A 23,496-nucleotide genomic window follows, 5' to 3' on the forward strand; every position below is an offset into this window, starting at 1 on the left:
ACTATTAAACTTGAGTAACAGATGAATCCCGAATGTCATCCCAGAATAACAGAAATACTGTTTATATTAGCCATTATACCAGGCTTCAGTTGAAATGAAGGCTGGAGACAGGAATAAATTATACTATATTGCAAAGAACAACAAAACACTGCAACTTGCATGAGCTTCAGGGAAATCTAAGAATTCTGTTGAGGAAGGATCATAGCTCACTAGTTGGGACAAGCAAATCTGTCAGTTTTGATCTCACTTGGTTTCTCATTTTTAATCTTAACTTTGAGAGTTTTTTTTAACTGATTCTGCATGAAGTCCACATTTCCAAATGTATAAAATAATGCACACATTAGAAAGCACACATCTTTGAAGTAAATTGCCTTCATACAATGTGTTTTTCTGCATAATTGTGCATAATAAGCATTCATGCATGCATTTTTCCCTGACATACATGTTTCTGTATGCATTTGGAGAACTATATTGCACAACAAAATCAGAAGAAGCCTTGTTTTAAGGTGCACAAAAATTCAGGAAGGAAAGCTTTTTAGTGTTTTGGTTCACTTGCTTGTTCAGAAAATGCAAACAGAGAATTGCATTTTTTAAAATAATTTCATAGTTATGAACAGATTACTGCCTCCCTCTGCAGTGGTATGGGACCAATTTTAATGGTCTTCCTTATGGGCCTAATGGATCCAAATGGCTCCCTGATGGCTCTTAGACAGTTTTTTCTTGCCTTGGCAGGTGATCTGGCCAATGTCCTGGATCAGGGGTCCCCAAACTAAGGCCTGTGGGCCAAATGCAGCCCTCCAAGGTAATTTAAAAGAAGAAAGTGCATCACTGCTGGTTCAGATGGATATCACAGATCATGGAATACTTCTAGGCTGATACTTTGGGAGGCACTGTTTGTTTCAGTGTCCATGTGGCTAAAGAAGTAAGTGACTTCTTCCTATATTGTTATTCCTCCAGACCATTTTAACTGGCAACAACAAAACTGCCAACAACAAAAACATATTGACAAAATGTAGGCCTGGGGCTCCATCATTAACACTAAAGATACAATGGGCTTTTGCTATCCACTGGGTTTTGATTTCAAAATTGCTCATTGGTACTAAAATCCATGGATGCTCAAGTCATTACAGTGGCATAATCAAATGACGTCCTTGATATAAAATTATATATATATAAAAAACAAAGTTTGCTTTTTAGATTGGGGGGGGGGGAGCAGCAGGATATTTTCACGCTAAAGATCATTGAATACATGGATATAGAATCTGTGGTTATGGAGAGACTACCATGTCTCTATTTTGTAGATTTTGGATGATGCTGTATTTTGTATAATTTCAGTTTCTTATGTTAGAAGCATATTATTATTCTTCCACAGATTCATATTTCTTTTTTCAGTCTGTTCCGGAAAATGATTTAGTCTGTTGTTGTCTACTTTAAGGTTTCAGAGGGGGACCCCCAACTCCAGCTATGATACTTAAGATCCATTTTAAATTAGGCATAATAGAATCCCAATCTAGGATCTCTTGCATACAAAGCAGAGAACCTTTCTTCTTATGCATGGAAAGTCTCACTGACAATTTGTTTGAGGAGATATTTTTATAAGCTTACACATGCCTTCCTGTGTTAATAGGTTGCACATTCCTGTTTTAATGAATGTCGCTTACATTTCCTACTGATATTGGCAGTGCTCTTGGGTTGGAAAAATGTGTATACATTAGCATAAAGTGGAACACCATCAATTACACCTGCCTTGCAGACACTCAATCCTATTGTACCAAGACTGCTCCAAAACTGAACACAAGTTTGTTGAAACTTCCCAAGGTTGTTTGTGGTCACCCTACTCCACTGGAAATAAATACATACAAATATTATGTCTTGCTGTATCTATATTTATAACCGATTCTTTCAGTCTTCACTACCAGATGGCTTTTGCCGAAAGCTGCTGAACATGCCTATTGCTTTCATTTCTAAAAGTATCAACCAAACATGAAAATGGTTTGCCCAAGGCATCTTGCCACTTGAGGCAAAGCAGCAAATCGTGTCTCCATATAAAATCAAGATACATAATACCAACTTGTTTTGGCACTGCTGACAGAAAACCCCACAAGGTGTCCTGCAGTAACAATTCAGCAAACATAAAATAATATTTCATTGCATCTTTGTGATACCCCATAACTGTTGCCAGAAGAAAGGGCATCACACTGGCTAAGGGCAGTGCTGATTCTGATTGTTACATAAAAATATTTGTCTTTGAGGCTATGTTAACAGTCTATAAATCTGTCATTTGACATCTAGGTACGGTGACCCCTTGGTATCTACAAGGGTTTGGTTCTAGTATCTCTCATGGATACCAAAATTTGTAGATGCTCAAATTCAATTACAGGCCACTGAGTTACAAACATCCAACTTGCAAATTACTCATAGTTAAGAGTGAGGGTAAGACAACAGGAATTGAGAAAAATCTACCCCCTGGGAGGGAAATTCACTCCTGAAAAAGTTGTCATGGGGAAAAGGTGTCTCCACTGAAGCTTTATCAGCAATCCTTGTTTCCACAACAAGCCAATTTTTTTTAAAAAAATCCAATTTTCACAGGGACAGAAAGTGAGGTGAAATCTTCTTAACAGGGGCACAGACAGCAAAACAAAAATCACAAGGTTGTTAATCCTTCTCTATGCAACCTAAGGCTATATATATATATATATATATATATATATATATATATATATATAGAGAGAGAGAGAGAGAGAGAGAGAGAGAGAGAGAGAGAGATGGCTAGAGTTACATTTAAAAATGTACCCATTCTGACTTACCAGTACATCCAAATTCAACTTAAGAACAATCCTGGAGAATCTATCTTGTTCATAACTTGGGAACTGCCTGTATATACAATGGCATACCAAAATGGTGTCCCTTATATTAAATGGCAAAGTCAAGGCTTGCTATCTAGATTAAAAAAAATTCAAGCCATAGATGATTGGGTGCATTAATACAGAATCTGTGGATATGGAGGGGTGACTGTATTTCAGATTCCATGCCATATAAATTAATTATATATTAATTATATATTAATTATATATTATATATTACATGTAATATTACTAATAATATTACAGTATACTGATATAGTATAATATAGTAATATATAATGCTAATATTGTGGTATGCTAATAATATAATATATCGTATGTACATAAAATTTGTAAGTCGCTCCGAGTCCCCTTCGGGGTGAGAAGGGCAGGATATAAATGTAGTAAATAAATAAATAAAAGAACAAACTATTTTGTCATCTTCACCTTACTTGTCCATCCATTCCTATTACCAATATTATGGAGTGTCCTTCATATATGAAGTAATCATAATCAAGAAATGGTGAAGTGGCTCGCTGGCTGACAATTTTGTTTCTGTATTTTTCTCTCTCCTTCCTCATTTCTTGTATACTGCTCTTTTTATTTTACAACTGTAGCTCATGTAGACTCTTTAAAAAAAATGAAAGAAGGAAAGAAGGGGAGAAAAGGTGAGATTTGTAGGCACTTTATTCTGCTGAGGTTGAGGGTCCTAAAAGTTTACAACCTCTTGCTGAGAAAGCCATTTCCTATTCTCACAAGTTCCACCCTTAAGGTCAACAATTTCATTATAAGTGAACAAGATAGGCTGGGAAGCTTAGAGGTGTGGGGGGAGCTAGACTGCCAGAATCAAAATTCCAGATAAGAATTACTTGGAATTCAAACATATTTCTTTCTGCTGAAAACAACTGCACAGCTCTATGCATTCTTGTATATATGTATCTGGCTTCAAGTTGCTTGTTGACTTATAGAAAGTCCATGAATTTCATAGGGCTTTCTTTAGGTAAGGAATACTCAGAAGTGGTTTATTTTCACTTGGAAGCAAGCACCAGTCTTTTAAATACTATTTCTGGCAAAGAAATTAGACAAATAATTTCAGGCTCAAAACAGTTATTTAAACTGATAACTTCAATGCATCTGCACTGTAGTATGAATACAGTTTGACCCCACTTTAGTTGCTATGGCTCAATGTTATGGAATCATGGTGGTTGTAGTTTTATAAGGTCTTTAGAGTTATCTGTCAAAGAGTGTTGGTGCCTCACAAAAATACAAATTCCATGATTCCATAGCATTGAGCCTGGCAATTGAAGTGGTGTCAAACTAAATTCATTTTATAGTGCAGGTGCACCCTTCGTTTCCTAAGTATTGCATACGTATATGAAATGCCATCTAAATGCACGTACAGTCTGACTTGAAGATGAGTGTAATGTTTAAAGTCCAAAATGGCTTGGGGTCTTCCTAGATGGGCCTGCATGAGGTCTGTTAGGGGAGGTTCTTCTTTGGCTCCATCTACACTGACATATAATGCAGTCTCAAAATGCAGTTTTGAACTTTGGTGTTGGAGGAAAATTCTGAGAGTGCCTTGGACCTCAAGAAGATCAAACCAGTCAATACTCCAGGAAATAATGCCTGACTGCTCACTGGAGGGAAGGATATTAGAGGCAAAGATGAAGAACTTTGACCACATAATGAGAAGACAGGAAAGCTTGGAGAAGATAATGATACTGGGGAAAATGGAAGGAAAAGGGAAGAGGAGCTGACCAAGGGCAAGATGGATGGATGGTATCCTTGAAGTGACTGGGTTGACCTTGAAGGGGGGTGGTGACAGCCAACAGGGGGTTCTGTCGTGGGCTAGTGCATGAGGTCACAAAGAGTCAGAAACAACTGAATGAATAAACAACAATATGCTGTAGAACAAGTGTTTCATGAAATTTCTTCTCCAAGACAAACTGGTACTAGTCCTTGCCATATAAATGGTCTGTCCCCTATGGGATGGGATAAGGAGGAAAGTGGGTGATGCAGGTCGTGGGGCCCGGCTGGATTCACCACTGACTGGAAATTAACAAATCACAAATCTGTTGCAGCAGATCAGTTCATATTCCACACAGAGTTGGAGAAATGTGAGGCATTTGTTAAGATATGGCTAGCACTGGCACATTTGAAAATCCTAGAAATACAGCTGGCTGAAAGGTATCCCCCCCCCCCCCGAACAAACCACAGCTTTTCCATGAGAATGCCTGCTTTCTGACCCTTTGTTTCCATTTGTTGTGCCCTGCTTTGGTGTAGGAGTGATTCCAAATGGGCTTGGTGATGCCCATCACTGACGGTCATGGTGATGCCCATCAGTGCATCCCGTGAGATGAGGTAAGAAAAAAAATGTATTCCTAGTTTTGGATCAATCCATAGTTCCGGTCTCAAAAATGGTTCCTGGGGTACTTGTGCAACTGCTCTGCAGAGAACCAATTCTATTTTATTAACTTCCTTAATTGGTTTAAATGGCAGTGTAAAGCCACCTTTAGTTGAATGAATGCATTACTTTGGTGCTGCAAGCTCTTGGTTCTTGCACCCTCTTATTGCTAGTCCCAGAATGGGCAAAGTATTTTTTTAGCCCCAGGACTCCCTAGCAGACATTCCTGAAGCATTTTCTGTTACATATTCTCGAAACAAACTGATATAACTGTCTAAGCTCTGACATCTTTAGAGGGAGACCCTCCTGCTCAGGCCACCAGTCTTGGGCAATATGGGTGAACACATTCTTGGTGGTTGCTCCCATGCTCTGTAACTAGGAAAATAAAGAAAAATAAATACATAGGCTCCCTCCTTACTGTCCTTATAATCATGATAATAAAATTTTACTTATATCCCACTACCATCTTCCAAAAGGGACTCAGGGCAGCTTATAAAAGCACTTGGAAGTGCAACAAAATATACAAAATACAATACATAGGCATACAAAACAATCACAATCATAGTTCTTGCATCTGCTGGTGAAAAAAAATATGTTCCAAAGCTTTAGAAAACTGTCTTCAAGGGTGTTTAATTATGTACTGTTTCACCACTGTTATCACTTTTAGGAATATGCTTTAAATGTTTTAATTGCTGAATGTATTCTTAACAGCATGTTTGTGCTTGTTTTCTTTACCAGAAATCTTTCATCGTTTGTCTATTTGATCTATTCTGGATTCCTGATCTGTCTGTAAGTAAAATAAGCAAGTAAATGGTGGAGCCACAATGGAGCTATGTTTTTATTTATTTCTGAAACAGTTGTTAGGAGATTGCCTTTGTAGCTGATACAGTGGGATAACACCCCAAAAGTGATATTAACAGTTGGTGATTTTACAAAAGCTGATGACTATCTCAGTCCCCATAAATGATGAAAACTAAGTACATATTTCTTCCTTCATAGTAATAGTGCACATTTTTTCCAAGTATGGATGTGCACTCAACTGGAAAAACCTGTCAACTGAATCTGTATTTGTTTAAGGCAGCTGTTAAACACGCAATCTTGGTTAGAATGAAATTGTTTCATTTGTTTTGGTCTTGTGTTTATGTCAAACAAGGAATGTAAGTAGTTCCAGACCACTCAGGATGCAGAATTAGCTGCACTACAAATGTAATTAAGAACATTACGCCCCTTGAAACCTCCATTCTTTAAATAGTACCACCTTCTTTGGGCTTCATAAGCTTCCATCGTCTTGTACTTCTAAGGGCCATGAATTGCTAGCATTTCTGAGATTATACAAATATAATGTCTTCAGCCCACACAACATGCCTCTGAATATAAATCACAAGATTTCAGCGGTAGAGCACTCTTTCATTAATACTGTGCCTTGGGCTTCTCATTGGCTTTATTTGTCCACTTTGGATAACAAATGGACATTTGACTAGACACAAGTCCCAGCCCTTGACCAGGAAATATGTTAAGCTTGATTACAAAAGTGATTCTATGTTGTTGCTGTATCTCTATTCTGCCTTTACTCCAAAGAGCTCAGGTTCTTCTCTACTATTTTTTATATGGTTCTTCTCTACTGTTTTTATAATGACATTCAGCCTATAAAGTTGGTAAACTGAATGGTAGGGACTGGCAAAAATCATAAGGTGCATTTACACTGTAGAATCAATGCAGTTAGGCTCCACTTTAATAGCTATGGCCCAGTGCTATATGATCCTGGGAATTGTAATTTGGTGAGGCACCACAACTCTTTGGCAGAGAAGGTTTTTGTAAAAACTATACAGACCTTTGCAAAAACTACAACTCCCATGATTCCATAGCATTGAGCCATAGCAGTGAAAGTGGTGTCAAAATTAATTAATTCTATATTGTAGATGCACTCATAGAGTGGTGTGTACACACTTTCAAGCCACTATTCATTCATATTGACCCCATGAATTTCATCGAGGTTTTTTAAGGCAAGAATACATAGAGGTAATATGTCACTGCCTTATTCTCAAATATCGTTTATAGCATTGAGGGGTTTTTTTGGCAGTCCCTTATCCAGATCCTGTTTAGCTAATGAAATCAGACAGACTCTGGTGCATTCAGAGTATTTAGGATTACTCATCTATCACTAGCCATTACAGTACACTGTTTGTCCTGTTTTTACATTGTGTTAATTCTTATTCTTTCAATGATTCCCTTAGCTTTGTCCCACCTGACTTTTATTTCTCATTATTTATTGCTAAGAACTCTGTTTTTATTTACTCTTCAATAGCTTGCCCTGCAGTGACTTGTAAATTAATGTGTTAAAATTAATGTGAACAATTAAAAAATGAATACAAGAGAACATTTTTACTCCACAATGGATCAAGCATGTATTATAGAAGCACTTCAACTAAAAGTCACTTAGCAGCATTTACAGTCTAGAGGAAACTATTTTTTTCAGTCTATGGTATGTTAGCTTCCCACAGTGCAGAGATCATGTGTTTGCTGGTTCTTACTGATTCAGGAAATGTAGATTACTAACATAACTAAAACAATATTTTGGACCAGTGAGTGTTTATTGGGCCGATTTTCTTCTCTCTAAGACACATGGATGTTTGGTTTCTGAGCTGTACTGTCTTCCAGGTCACTCCTCTTAATATTAGATGAATTGCATTACAGTAGAGTCTCACTTATCCAAGGTTCTGGATTATCCAACACATTTTTGTAGTTAATGTTTTCAATAAATCGTGATATTTTGGTGCTAAATTCGTAAATACAGTAATTACAACTTAACATTACTGCGTATTGAACTACTTTTTCTGTCAAATTTCTTGTATAACATGATGTTTTGGTGCTTAATTTGTAAAATCATAACCTAATTTGATGTTTAATAGGCTTTTCCTTAATCCCTCCTTATTATCCAACATATCCGCTTATGCAACATTCTGCCGGCCCGTTTATGTTGGATAAGTGAGACTCTACTGTATTATGAAACAGAACTGAAAATAAAACTAATAATAATAATAATAATAATAATAATAATAATAATAATAATAATAATTCTTCCTGGAATACTGTGTACATCTGAAGAATTATTGTTAAGAGTACTGAAAAAGATATAGCAAAGGACAATCCATTTTTAAAGAGATTGGAACAGCACCATTTGAGAAAACATGACTATATCAGAAACTGGGTTTAAAATGTGTCCCCTGGCAGGCATGGGAACACATCTGAAACCCAAATACTTTGAAGGTACCAGAACCACCTGATTTTGAAAGCTAAGCAAGGTCGGGCCTAAATACAAGTTGCAAACACAAGATGCTTATAGACATATTTCACAAGAAGGCAGTATCTAGCCACCTCTATAGTGTTGCTTGCCAAAGAAATCTCTATGAAATTCATGGAATCCACATAGGTCAACAAGCAACCTGAAGGCTCATACACATGAGAGATGGGTGTGCAAATGAACATTTCCTTTGACCGCCCCCAACAACTGTGGTGTTTGTTTTGCTGTCTGTACCCCTATTCAGAAGATTTCACCTCACTTTCTGTCCCTGGGATAACTGGATTTTGAAAAATTTGGCTTGTTGTGGAAACAAGGATTTGCGATAAAGCTTCAATGGAAACACCTTTTCCCCATGATAATTCTTTCAGGAGTGAATTTCCCTTCTGAGGGGTAGATTTCTCTCACTTCCTGTTGTTTCAGTCTTGTTCTTAAACTATGAGTTGTTGGAGACCCCAACTACATGCTATATAATGAAACTGCATTGCATGAGTCTGTACTACATTATATAAGTCTGTACTGAACATATAATGGAGTTTCAAAGTGGATTGTATGATAGTCTAGGTGGGGGCTAAGTTTCTTGCTCTGTTAAGGATTAACAAGGGAAAAAACTAAAATCATTAAGAGGGTGGGGAAGGGGTAGTATAAATCTATTCTTGCCTAACTTAGTTTATTCCCCATCTCATGTCAAGGAAACTGATTTTTTTCCCCTTTACAATTGTGCTATAATATAAAAGCAAAAGAGTTTTTGATCACAACATGGGTTGCAATAGTCCAAGCACGGAGTCACACAAATTTTTGTTTTTAGTGATTGGTCTGATATTGTCAACCTCAAGCTCTATAAATGTCCATCTTGACACTTTTAAAAAGTACTCTCCTGAGGGGGAAAGAAGAAAAAAGCAAAAACCAACATAAAATGGATTGAGTGTTTCTGCTGATAGCATCTGACACGGCTGCAGTAAATTGTGTCAGTGCTCTTCCAGGTGGCTTCCAAAATTAACAAGACATCCCAAAATGTTTAGCAAAATTGGCAGCTCATTTAATAGGCCCATTAAAATTCTATTTATAAATGACAGTGATATTGTTAGCGCTATGTTTCTAAAAAAAAGTAAAGGAGCTATCAATCTGCCTGTCAAAGTAGCATGACACTATAGTGCCGAGGGGTGTGTGTGTGGGGGGGTGCATTTGGAAGACAAGAAGAAGAAGAGAAACATCACCCACCAAAATTATAAATTCCTGACAATATAATAAATATATTTCATTTGACTTAAACTGTCAAAGTGGAAGTGTGAAATCATTCTTCCACAGAAGTCAGTGTTAAAGCTTCTGTGGATTCTAATGTCTTGCTCCTTCATGCCTTCCCAAATGCATACATTATATGCATCGTTTTCACACATATATCTATTTCAGAACTCTGAAATATAGGCCTCTTAAAAAGATGAGAGAAATTCAATTTGTATACAGTAGAGTATCGCTTATCCAACATAAACGGGCCAGCAGAACACTGGATAAGTGAATATGTTGGATAATAAGGAGAGATTAAGGAAAAGCCTATTAAACATCAAATTACATTATGATTTTACAAAAGCACCAAAACATCATGCTATACAAGAAATTTGACAGAAAAAGTAGTTCAATGCCCAGTAATGCTATGTAGTAATTACTGTATTTACGAATTTAGCACCAAAATATCATGATGTATTGAAAACTTTGACTACAAAAATGTGTTGGATAATCCAGAACGTTGGATAAGCGAGTGTTGGATAAGTGAGACTCTACTGTAGTTGTATATGTCCATTTTATCAAATACTGATCTGGAAACAATAGCTATCATTTTTCCCATTGGAAAGCTGTGTGAGGAAAGCAATTTCCAGAAAAGAGCTAATGAGCTGCAGGACATACAAATGAATCCTTTCTTTCTTTAATATATATTTCATTGTTCTTTTCTAATATGGGACTCAAAGTGGCTTACCATCTGATAGTAGCAACATGCAATGTTTAGAGTGGACTTTCCAAAAACATTTCAGTTATACTCCACAAAAAGAAAAATTAGCCTGTTTAGCAAGTCTTGCAGATGCTGGTTTATATACCTGGAATCACATAAAAATTCATCAGCCAGAAAGGGGATTATTTTTAAAAAGTAGTGCTTTAGAGTTTGGTTGCAGCTGTTGTGGCAATGAAAAACCACATCAGTAAGGGTTACAGTCCAGTGGGGCCAAACCAGATTTGGCCCAACTGTACAGTGAGAACTGTGTTCCTGCTGCTGACATCATTCAATAGTGGAATAGTGTAAATACCATAGCAGAATTGGGGGCTGATTTGGAGCATTTAGATTCAGTTGTTGCTAGTCAGTCATGTCCTTGGAGCATTTTTTAGCAGCCTGTGTTTCAGATTCTACAAGTGCATCAGCAGGTAGGTACAATGCCAATTTCATCCTGGATCTGAAATATATTGGAATTTGCTACAGTGCATTATAGGGCTTGTTTTTAGACTTTTCCTGCAGCTTTTTAAATCTGCCATATCTCCTTTAATGCACACTGCAGCATACACTAACAGCATGCAAATTGTGGCCACCACAGTTTTGAGTTGGCATGGAGCTGCATTAAGTTGTCAGTGTAGAGTGTAAATGGGTCTTGAGACAACTAAAGTAGAATTGGCTGAGTGCACTGTGTACTGAAGACATGTTGCTGCCATCCAGTATCGGGAGTCTATGTCTCTGGTGGCAAAACTGTCTAGCTAATGTGAATGTGGAGGAAACAGAGAGATCTTCAGGTGTAAAAAGACTTTGAAAAAGGAGCTCCTTTTTCAGAGGTTTTGCTTACTGACATATGCCTTTGCACCTAAATAGAACATGTCTTCCAATTTTTCTTGACAACACAGCAGCCCCTGTCATCCATCAAGACTACTTTAGATGAGAACTTGGTAGCAGAACCATTAAGCATATCCTCCTCTAACTTTTGTTGTATTGCTATAAATGATCTGTCTCACTGATGCTTCTCTAATTTCTGTCAATTTCATTTTTACTGGGTTTCTCAAAACCCTACTATAGGTTAGTAAAGGTTTTCCCTGACATTAAATCTAGTGTTTGACTCTGGGGGTTGGTGCTCATCTCTATTTCTAAGCCAAAGAGCCAGCGTTGTCCTTAGACATCTCCTGGGTCATATGACCAGCATGACTTCATGGAGCGCCGTTACCTTCCCACAGAAGCGGTACCTATTGATCAACTCACATTTGCATGTTTTCAAACTGCTAGGTTGGCAGAAGCTGGGGCTAATCACTGGAGCTCACTCCGGTCCCTGGATTCAAACTGCCAACCTTTTGGTCAGCAAATGCATCAGCTCAGTGGTTTAACCCGCTGCATCACTAGGGCCTCCACTATAGGTTGAGTATCCCTTATATGAAAGGCTTAAGATCAAGTGTTGTGAATTGTGTTCCCTCCCCCATATATACATACATAAAGATGTATATAATAAAATATTTGGACTTGGGACGCAAGTCTTAATACAAAATATAATTATGTTCTGTATACATATCCTACACATAGCCTGAGGGTGATGTTGTACAACATTTTACATCATTTTGTGCATTAAACAATGAACTGCCGGAAGAGATCCGACTGCTAAATGAGCTGTCAGTATTTCATGCACACAAGTGAAGACCCATCCTTTCCTAGCTAATGTAAATCTGGAGGAAAGTGAGAGATATTCAGATTCTACTCAATCAACTTTGAAACATGGGTTTTGGATTTGAATTTTATTGCTGCTGTCAGTTTATTCTTGTACCCTGTGCTTTGATATAAGTGTTCTGTTGTATGTGTTTTTTATTTTTATATGTTTTGACTGTTGAAACACCTTGAGCTGTTAGGAAAGGCAGGTAACAAATGAATTATTATTATTATTATTATTATTATTATTATTATTATTATTATTATTAGCCATCATAAAGAAAAGGTGTCGCTATCTCAGACACTCATGTAAACAGTTCCAAATTTGGAACTATTTTGAATTTTTGGATGATTGATGTTCAATTTGTTGTGTGGCCATGTAATCCAAGTTCTGTATAAAGGTGCAATCATTTTCCTCTCCTTTCCCCCACATTTTATACACACTTGAGTGTATATGTTATATACAGCACTTGTTGTTTCTTCATGTTTCACATTGGCTGAAATTTATTTATTTATTTATTTATTTGCTACATTTATATGCCGAAGGGGACTCAGAGCGGCTTACAAATTAAATTTACATACAATATTATATTAGCGTAGTACAATACTGGTAATAAATTACTATATTGTACTGTATCAATATATTGTAATATTATTAGTAATATTACATGTAAAATATAATATATAATTAATATTATTATATTGTATTATTAGTAGTATATCATATTACAATATAATATTATGAATATTATATGTATATACAATATGTTATAATTATTATATATTATTGTAAATTATATTTTGTGTATATATATATATATATATATATATATATATATATATATACATACATATAAACACACACACACACACACACACACATATATATATATATAGTGATGCACATTGTTTTTTATATACATGCAATTTCATCTTTATATATTTGTTTATGTAAGGTTTGAAGAGGAAAAAGAAAGCTAATGCCAACATTTTCCTCATGTTGGTAGGAAATGAAAAAGTAGAAGCATGATTTTAGGAATAGTTATTCAGAATACAAACAAGCTGAAATCATAAGAACAATTCTGTCTCATAACAGTTAGATTTATATGCTTCACTGCAAAGACATGATTTCCAGCATCCTGATTCTCACTGAAAATACAACTCTTCTGTATCCAACAACCAATACAGGTCAGGGAGGGGTTTATTGCTAGATATTTATCTTCCTGTATCACGCAATATACTCTGTCAAGTCTGTCTATATATACTCTCTCTGTAGGAGGAAGTTGTGAAGATTCACTGTGGTGTGCTGGCGCTGACTAGCAGCCATGGTGCAAACATAATGATGAAAGCTTTCTATACTATTGGGCCACTTATTTGCATATATATTGCTGCAGTTTAAACCAACAACCTGTTACTTATTTAAGGAAATCAAGCAGATAAATAATTACCAAAAGGAGAAAACTACATTCATCTGACCCTAGGAATCGGATGCAGCTAAGAATTTTTACCACTATAAATCCTACTTTGATGAAGTCAGCCATAAACATCAGTTCACTAACCATTTAGCAAGCACAGTTTTCATGTTCATAGACTATGCTTACTGGCTCTTTGTTAATGAGATATGCATTGCACATTCTTTACTTTGCATTCTATCCCCAAGGAGCCACCATATTTTATTTTTATCATCTAGGAACATGTGGCACACAAGGGACACATTTGCTTTAAAGTATACGCTTAGCACTCAAGGATGCATCAATATTACTTATCTTAAACTGGAGATTATACCCACAGTAAGGATCTTTTTCATCATGAGTATGATTTCTGCCTCTCAACAACAGAATGCCAAGCTAACAATTAAGCACCACGTCTATCTGAATTCTGATTTACCTGGTTTCATCAGTTTCCTCCCATTTGTTTTCAGCAGCTAGCAGGGTTGTAAGGAATATACATAAATTTACTTTTGATCAGAATACCTCAGGGCATCAAGACATCCCATTGAAAAAATGACCAGCTGCTATGAAATTTCTCCATGTTATGTGCAAGCAGAGTCAATATACAAAATAAATCTTAGCTGGAATCTTTGTTGGAATAGCCATAAAATGTATCAATACAGTAGAGACTCACTTATCCAACGTAAACGGGCCGGCAGAACGTTGGATACGCGAATATGTTGGATAATAAGGAGAGATTAAGGAAAAGCCTATTAAACATCAAATTAGGTTATGATTTTACAATTTAAGCACCAAAACATCATGTTATACAACACATTTGACAGAAAAACTAGTTCAATACACAGTAATGCTATGTATTAATTACTGTATTTACGAATTTAGCACCAAAATATCACGATGTATTAAAAACATTGACTACAAAAATGCATTGGATAATCCAGAACGTTGGATAAGCGAGACTCTACTGTAGTTTTAAGAGGTTACATTGTAATTTGCTATACAAACACATGAATAAGCAAATCAGAAATAGAGCATTAATGACTCCACTAATGTATCCGACCAAAGATAATTTAACACATCAACTGGAATATGAGATCTATGTTAAAACAAAGACAGACTGAGGAGCAAAATCCTTGCTATAGTTAGATACTATTCCAGGGTTTCAGTTTGCATGCAGGTCCTCTGCAAGGAAAATTGAGGGTCTCTTCTTTGGACACATGGAGATCCATTATGATGACATTCTAGACTAGAAGGCATTTGTTTCAATTCCATTCTGGATCTTCAAATAGGATTATACTATGTAAAACTAATCTTGGGACCAGATATGATACACATAAAGTTGCCATGTAATATTCCCATGTAATATTTTCTCCTCTGTCCTTGCAGTATGTACTTCTACTTGCTTTGTGGTAGGTAAGGTAAAGGTTTTCCCCTGACGTGAAGTCCAGTCGTGACCGACTCTGGGGGTTGGTGCTCATCTCCATTTCTAAGCCGAAGAGCCGGCGTTGTCCGTAGACACTTCCAAGGTCATGTGGCCGGTATGACTGCATGGAGCGCCGTTACCTTCCCGCCGGAGCGTTACCTATTGATCTACTCACATTGGCATGTTTTCAAACTGCTAGGTTGGCAAGAGCTGGGGCTAACAGCGGGTGCTCATTCCGCTCCCAGGATTTGAACCTGGCACCCTTTGGTCCGCAAGTTCATCAGCTCAGCAGTTTAACGCACTGTGCCACCAGGGGCCCCATTTTGCTTTGTGGTACGATTGTGCATTTACTATATTCTGTGTCCCATGGATTGCCAATGATACCGTGTTTCCCCGAAAATAAGACCTCCCCAAAGAATAAGACCTAGCAGGGGTTTGGGGGGATTGCCAAATAAAAGGCATCCCCTGAAAGTAAGACCTAGCAACTAAGGCTGCAGCAGAGTTCCATTGGGAAGCATGGCTGCAGGGCAGAAGCAGCACTCATTCATACACCGGAGGGAGGGAGGGAGGGAAAGTGCTTGCTTTCTGTGCCTCCCTCCCTCCCTGCCTTGCCTTGCCTTGCCTGTCCCCCAGCCGCGGTTTGAAAAACCTTCCGTGGCTGCTGCTGCGCTGCCATTTCTTCCTTCCTTCCGTCTCCCTCCTGGCCATGCTGCCTTCTTCCCAGAGGCTTCTGATTGGCTTCTGGAGCCCGGGCAAGGGAGGGTGGGAGGGAAGGAAGGAAGAGGGCTTTCCACTCGTCCCCAAGGCTCCTTAAAGGTACAGGACGCATTGGGATTCTCCTCTCATCCTTATTCCTATCCTATACCCTGAAACATTATTTTATACTATTATTCTATTGCCATATTATTATCATCATATTCTGTTACTATATTATATCCCATTATTATATTATCCTATTAATATATTTTATATCATTATATTATATTTTTCTATTATTATTATTATTATTATTATTATATCATTATATTATTATTCTATTATTATTCTATTATATTTTCATATTATTATATTATTATTCTGTTATTATTATATTCCATTTTATATTATCCTATTAATATATTTTATATCATTCTATTCCATTCTATTATTCTATTATATTATCCTATTATTATTATATTATTATGCTATTTTGTTATTATATCCCATTATTATATTATCCTATTAATACCATATTATTATCATATTCTGTTATTATTATATCCTATTATTATATTATCTAATTAATATATTGTATATCATTATATTATTATTATATTATCTTATTATTATTATAGTATATTATATTATTCATCATTCATGACTACATTGAAACTAGAATAGAGAGAAATCAGTGTGGAAACCTTGTGAAACCTAAACTGCAAGAGGTACCATAGATTGTTGCACATGTAAATAATGGTAGTAACAAGAAATTCTTGATAGGATTCACAGTTTGTCTGGTTATGCTGGTTTGTGATGACAACTACTTTACAGTATATAATAAATGTTCATTTTGTTGTTCAACAATAAATGTGAGCTCTTCTTCATGGAAAAATAAGACATCCCCTGAAAATAAGACCTAGTGCATCTTTGGGAGCAAAAATTAATATAAGACCCTGTCTTATTTTCGGAGAAACAGGGTAGTAGCATTTTCTCATCTCACTGACCTCATCATAAAGCCCTGGAGAAGCATCCCTCTTCACAGGATTTCTGGGGAGGAATGAGGGAGCAGCAGGGTGACTCTGTCACTCTACATGCAGCTTCCACTCCTTGGCATGTTCCCCATCACAAGGGAAAAGTATTGCCATTGTGAAGAGGCTCCATGCTGGCTCCATTAAAAGGGAATTGTCTGGTGATGCTTTCAACATGGTTGGGGGGGTGGGGGGCTTCTACAGGAAGCTCCCTTGTGTTGTCTGATGGCAGCGAGACCATCAGTCCTTTAGACAGGGTGGAAGTGTCCTGGGATGCTAAAATCACCCCATCTGATGAGGTGATAAGAAACAAATCAAAATGCTGCTAGTGATGCTGTAGCTGGTGAAATTGCATGGAGGAGGTGGCCGTGTGTGGCCCTGATGGCCTATAGGGCCCCATCCAACATTATGAGTCTATGAAACTATGTGCAAGAAAAAGGGAGCAATGTGGCATAACTCCCCTGGTCTGGGCAACAGGGCATGCCTATCATGATGTATAATTAATCTTGACTATTTTCTAATGGTAGTATCTAAAACTGGTTGAAGCAAGGAAGAGCAAATGTGGAAATAAGGAAAAAAATATAGCCCTTCAGATGCTGGGGTATAGTGTCAATTTGTGACTATTAGCCATGATTTCTGGACTGATAAATGATGGAGTCCAACATCTTTTGTAAGGTGAGATCTCATCTATGCTTGCATTTTCTTGAATTGTACATGGTTCACAGAATCTTTTCCTTATAGCTGTATCTCCATAGGAACTATTCACATTCACATTAACATATGCAATTACATTTTAGTTTAACTCATGCTAGAATATGATATTACCCTGTGATTGGCCTAACATCTGTTCTACTGTAATATAATAACCAGAGAGCAACGTAACTCAGAGACACATTGTTGCTATTTATGTATGTCTCTGTGCATGTGTATTTTTGTGGATATAAAAGGGTATTAAATGTGACCCTAGCTGCTGCTTTTGAATTTTAACATAACAATATTAACACACACACATACACACACACATACACACACGAAAGATACCAAATGGAAATGATATGAAAACTGTGTTTTCTTTTGTGACACTGCAAAATCCTCCTGCAACAGCTTTCTAAATATGTAGATAGACTTACACATACATTTTTAAAAAGCAATTAATGCTGATGTCACTCTCTCCTTCATAAATGTCACCTAAATAAACTTACAACAGCACCAACAGATTCTGCCAGGTCACATTTTCAAGGTTATTTAATACCACAGAAAATTCACAAATACCCAAAAACGAAAAGGAAAAAAAGGATGCACTGAGAACTGAACCTTTCTTGTATTATGTGTCTTTTAGAGGCGTATTTCTTTCCCCTTGTATATACTCTACAATGTCATGGAAATTAAGATAGAGAAAGATGTGAAATTAAATTGAACACTTTTATTTCTTTTAATTAAAGGAAAAGAATGTGTGATATAGATAACTTTGGGACAATTATATTCTTGTCTTTTAAGTATACAGAAATATGTTACTTTGTTGGATTTGGCCAACCATATCCTATAGTTTTTTGAAATAATGCAAAGCCACTTGTGATTGTGGTCTCAGAATCTAAATTTGTCTCACCCATTTAGATAATAGGCTACCTAGTAAAACAAATTCACTACAGTTAATAGGCTGGTGTGCATACAATAAACAACAACATATGACTTGTAGTACCTTTACTACTTCAAATATAACAACAGCAAAAAACCCTATTCAGTCTCCATAGGGGCTATGGATAATTGCATGGCCTTTTAATTTGTCTATAAGAAAAGATGATCTAGCTGAAAATGTCATTGTCAATCTATTATAAATGTAAATAAAATAACTGGACCTAAACATATGTTTACTTTTGCATACTCAAAAGTTACTCATGTACTTGTTTCCCAATTAGACCCGTGAATTGCTGTAGCACATCAGCAGTATGTCAGCTGATTTTCCTGATAGAAGAGGTCATATATTATTTATCTGGGAAGATGCATTGAGGGAATTATCTCAAGCAATTTAAAAGGATATTTGAAAATAGGCACCTCCACAAGTCAAATCAATATCAAAGTGTAATAGATGTGACCTTTTCAGATTAAAATCTGGAATAATTCCACAGAATGGGAGAGGGGTAGTAATGCACACAGTAAAGAGGAAAATAAACGGGAAGAAAAAGAACTATTTGCTTCAATAGGCTGGAAAGGATATGTTCTAACAACAATTCTGAAACTTAAACATTTCGTCAACTGTTCTCTTGTATGCACTTACAAAAACCTGGATCTGAATTTATCTTTTAAATCCTGTACAACACACTTCTCAGAAGAGTGTCCCACTAGTTTCAGGTAAGTGAGAACAAGATAGCAGCCTCATAGTGTCATTCCACAAAGCCAGATAATACACAATATCTGCTTTGAACTGGATTATCTAAGTCCACACTGCCATATAATCCAGTTCAATGTGGATTTTATACAGCTTTGCGGAAGTGGCCATACTGTATCAATTTTTTCTCCATGTCGAAAACTGAGTATTGCTAAACATAGAGAGTGTTTCTTCAAAGAGAGGTAACTATTGTATTTCTTCAATTGTAAGACACACCATAATTTCAGTACCACCACCAACAACAACAAGAATACATAAGATACACCTGAATTAAGAAGGGTGTTTTAAAACTGAAGTAATATAATTTCTCATTTCAAAGTAACAGGCCACTACATAAATATAAATAATAAAAATTTGGAACACTTAAACGAAAAAAAGAAGTGTTGACTGAAATACATGCATTTTTAATATATAACATAATAATCCTTTACATAATTACCTGGAAGAAAACAATGATGATTACTTCTGAATAAATGTGTAAAGGATTGCACATTAATTTGCTGAACTTTTGAGTAAACAAAACATTTACCTTTCCCACGTACTGAGGTTCGGAGCCCATGTATTCTTCCAGCACAAAGAACTGATTCCACACCCAGCCTCGCTTGACCCGCACGGCGGGCATCCTCCGCTCTGGTGTTGTGGCAACATTTCCCCTTGGTTCAGCTTCTAAAGTCTGTTGTGGTTGTGGTGTTAAGAGACCTCCATCGAACAGGACCCAGAGAAGGAGGGATAAGCAGTTCCTTGTAAGCATTGGCAATGGTTTCCCTACAGCAAGTAATTAAAAACTCCAACACGGAATGCTGAGTTGAAGAATCCAGGTTTGAGGCTGTCCGAGGGCCTCCACCACTTAGCTTCGGATTTTTTTTATTGCCGAAATGCTAATGCAGACATTAATCCTTCTGGTGGCAAGGTTTCTGCTGCATTAAATTCCATCTAAAGAGACCTATAAAAGAGATTTATAAGGCAAAATGAAATTATATAAAACCACACTGAAGTATTCATCCAAATTCTCTCACACCTAGTTATTTTCTAGCGAGATTGAACCACAGAACAAATCTCCAAATAGTATTGAGTTTTTATGCTGGAGCTCTGACTTGCAACACAACACTGCACAGTAACTATAGGACTGCTTCATTCTGTTTCTGTTTTGTATTATTTTACTGTCTGCTTGAAGAGAAGCATGCAGCTTGCCCTTTATGGCCCAGTTATAAAATAAAGCTGTTACACACCAGTGAATTCAGATATTATTTACTTGGGATTCATATGTGAGGGGAAAACACAAAATACCAGGAGCAAGAGTAGACACACTTTATCATTAGATATTTTTGTTGCTAATGTAAATATTAAAATGGGGCAAAGGAGAGCCAAAAACAGCCTTCTGGTCCTTTTAAAACAAGAGGAATAAAGATATGATTTTGCAGATAGTGTAATTATTTACAAATGGGCAAATCCTTTAGAGCTAGACGAAGGCCAGCAGGGGCTAATAATGTGGCACAATAGCAGGAAAACATAATGTTATGTGAGAAGGAAATTTGTTAATAGAACTCAATGACATGAAGAACTCAGCATAGTTCTGCGCACTGAAAACTAAAATATTTTGGAGGACAAAGAATTGTGCCCCACTTTTCTATGCTGCATTGCACATTTTTACCTCCTGCCCTGTACAGTGATGTCATTAGACCTCATTTTGCATTCTGGCTGAAGGAAATGTGGATGAGAGAAAGCACTATGTTTGCTGTGTTATTTAAAGGCTGTTAAAACCATCAATTGATGGAATTGTCTGCACTGCCAGGATATTAGGTGCCTTCTTTCCTGCAAACTATAGGCAGAATTCATGCAACCCTCTAAATCATTGGTGTCAAACTTGTGACCCTCTAGGGCAGGGGTCCCCAAACTTTTTAAACGGGGGGCCAGTTCACGGTCATTCAGACCGTTGGAGGACCAGAATATATATGAATATATGAACAAATTCCTATGAAAACTTCATATATCTTATTTTGAAGTAGAAAAACAAAACGGGAACAAATACAGCCTCAATGTTAATCATCATCATATAAATAATAAAGAGGGTTGGAAGAGATCCCATGGGCCATTTAGTTCAACTGTCTTCTGCCTTTGTGCATCAAAAGCACAAACAAAGCACCCTAACAGATGGCCACCCAGCCTCAATGTTCTTAATAATAATAATAATAATAATAATAATAATAATAATACATCACAGAGTCCTAAAAACTTGGGAAGTGTTCGACTTGTGATTCAAAATCCAGCATATACATCTCGTTTCATAGAATCATAGAATCATAGAATCATAGAATAGTAGAGTTGGAAAAGACCTCATGGGACATCCAGTCCAACCCCCTGCTAAGAAGCAGGAAATCGCATTCAAAGCACCCCCGACAGATGGCCATCCAGCCTCTGTTTAAAAGCCTCCAAAGAAGGAGCCTCCACCACAGTCCGGGGGAGAGAGTTCCACTGCTGAACAGCCCTCACTGTGAGGAAGTTCTTCCTGATGTTCAGGTGGAATCTCCTTTCCTGTAGTTTGAAGCCATTGTTCCGTGTCCTAGTCTGCAGGGCAGCAGAAAATAAGCTTGCTCCCTCTCCCTATGACTTCCCTTCACGTATTTGTACATGGCTATCATGTCTCCTCTCAGCCTTCTCTTCTGCAGGCTAAACATGCCCAGCTCTTTAAGCCGCTCCTCATAGGGCTTGTTCTCCAGACCCTTAATCATTTTAGTCGCCCTCCTCTGGATGCTTTCCAGCTTGTCAACATCTCCCTTCAACTGCGGTGGCCAATGTTATACCTCACGCTGCACATGCCTTCCTCAGCGGAGAAGGAGGGAGCTGCCACTGAGGGGGCCAGATAAATGGCTTCGATGGGCCACATGTGGCCCCCGGGCTGTAGTTTGGGGACCCCTGCTCTAGGGGTTTTGAACTTCAGCTCCAAGAATTCATAACCTTTCTTTTTTTAAAAAAAAAAAATTATTTATGAGTTTTGAAATACATAAAAAAAAGAAAGCAAAAGTAATAGTTATAGTATAGAAATAGAAAAAATAAAAATAAAAAATAAAAATAACATGTTCAACATGTTCAGGGCTTCTGGGAGTTGGAGTCTCAAACATCATTACGCATAATTAAATTAGTATGAGGAAACTTAATGGGCTCCTATCACCCGCATTTTTAAAGTTATTGGGGTGAAACTTGCTACAATGGTAGGACACATTTACCACTCTTTGCACATCAAGTTTCAGAATATTTTACTTATCCACAGAGTTTTGGTGAATTTTCAAATTTTGTATAAACAACTTTTTAAATAATAAAAAAAATCTGTTACTAGTTTCAAAATGTTCTTTCCTGTTTAATTGTGTAGTCTTGTTCTCCTCCAGGAACTATTTCTGGCAGAAACTTTGTGAAATTGGTGGAGACTCAGCAAAGCAAAATGTGCTATAGGACTATGTCCCTTGCACAAAGACAAAGTTTTTGCAGTGTAATAAACCTTCACCATGTTTTGATGACAGAACTAATTAGGAACTTACATTTATAACCCAGGAACAGAAATCATAGTGCAGGGCACCATTAAGGGTCTTCTAGATTGACCCTCTTCTTCCGGGCAGAAAGGCATCATACAAACTTTCCTGACATCCAATTAATATGCTTCCCTTATTGAGCTGGAGATGTATCAGCCAGCCCTTTTCTTTGCAGATTCTGGCTGTTGTTAGGGAGAGACAAACCTCTTTCTTTATTATCCTGATTGGTGCTTGCTGATGCTGATGCAGTCTGGGAAATGTATTTTAGGACAGAACCTTTTGAATTTTTTGGCATAGGGCTTCTTCCCTTCCCAAACTACATTTCCCAGCATTCTGTGCTGTTTCCAAAATGCACTGCTCCATCTTTTCACCACTCCTAATGCTGAGAGTGACTCCATTAATTCCAGGGAGAGGAATGGCAAGGCAACCAGGCAGCCTTTTTGGCTTAATGGCATGTTTCCTTGCATTGAATATGAAATTGCCTTTGGGAGCCTTCCAAGATTTACAAAACTAAAACAAAAAAGTATGAGGTAAGTTCAATTCTAAAATATTTTTTGTGGGCCATGGCTTTAGATATGATTTCTGACTTACAAAATTTCTGATTTTCTTAAGATTTTCAACACTTCTGAATTTTTTGCATATGCCTACTGATCACTGAATCAGGTATCCAAGCACACCTAGCCAAAACCCCTGCTATGATGTGTTGCTATCTAAAAGCTATTCCTCCTAACCACTAAATATTCCACCTAAACCCAAACCGTAAGCTCTGTTTGACA

The 23,496-nt window shown here is 37.1% G+C and overlaps 1 protein-coding gene across 7 annotated transcripts in view; it reads right to left on the reverse strand.

Moving 5' to 3' along the window:
• The window catches only part of cdh12 (cadherin 12), an 868,710-nt gene that overhangs the window by 179,946 nt on the left and 665,268 nt on the right, over positions 1-23,496 (reverse strand). For all 7 annotated transcript variants that reach the window (XM_062977611.1, XM_008114209.3, XM_008114208.3 and 4 more), the window contains one exon: positions 19,726-20,139. In XM_062977611.1, the coding sequence (XP_062833681.1) occupies positions 19,726-19,947 (222 nt within the window). In that variant the 5' untranslated portion in view covers positions 19,948-20,139. The remainder of the gene's footprint in view (positions 1-19,725; positions 20,140-23,496) is intronic.

Source organism: Anolis carolinensis, chromosome 4 (genome assembly GCF_035594765.1).
Source record: "Anolis carolinensis isolate JA03-04 chromosome 4, rAnoCar3.1.pri, whole genome shotgun sequence".
Taxonomy (NCBI): Eukaryota; Metazoa; Chordata; class Lepidosauria; order Squamata; family Dactyloidae; genus Anolis; species Anolis carolinensis.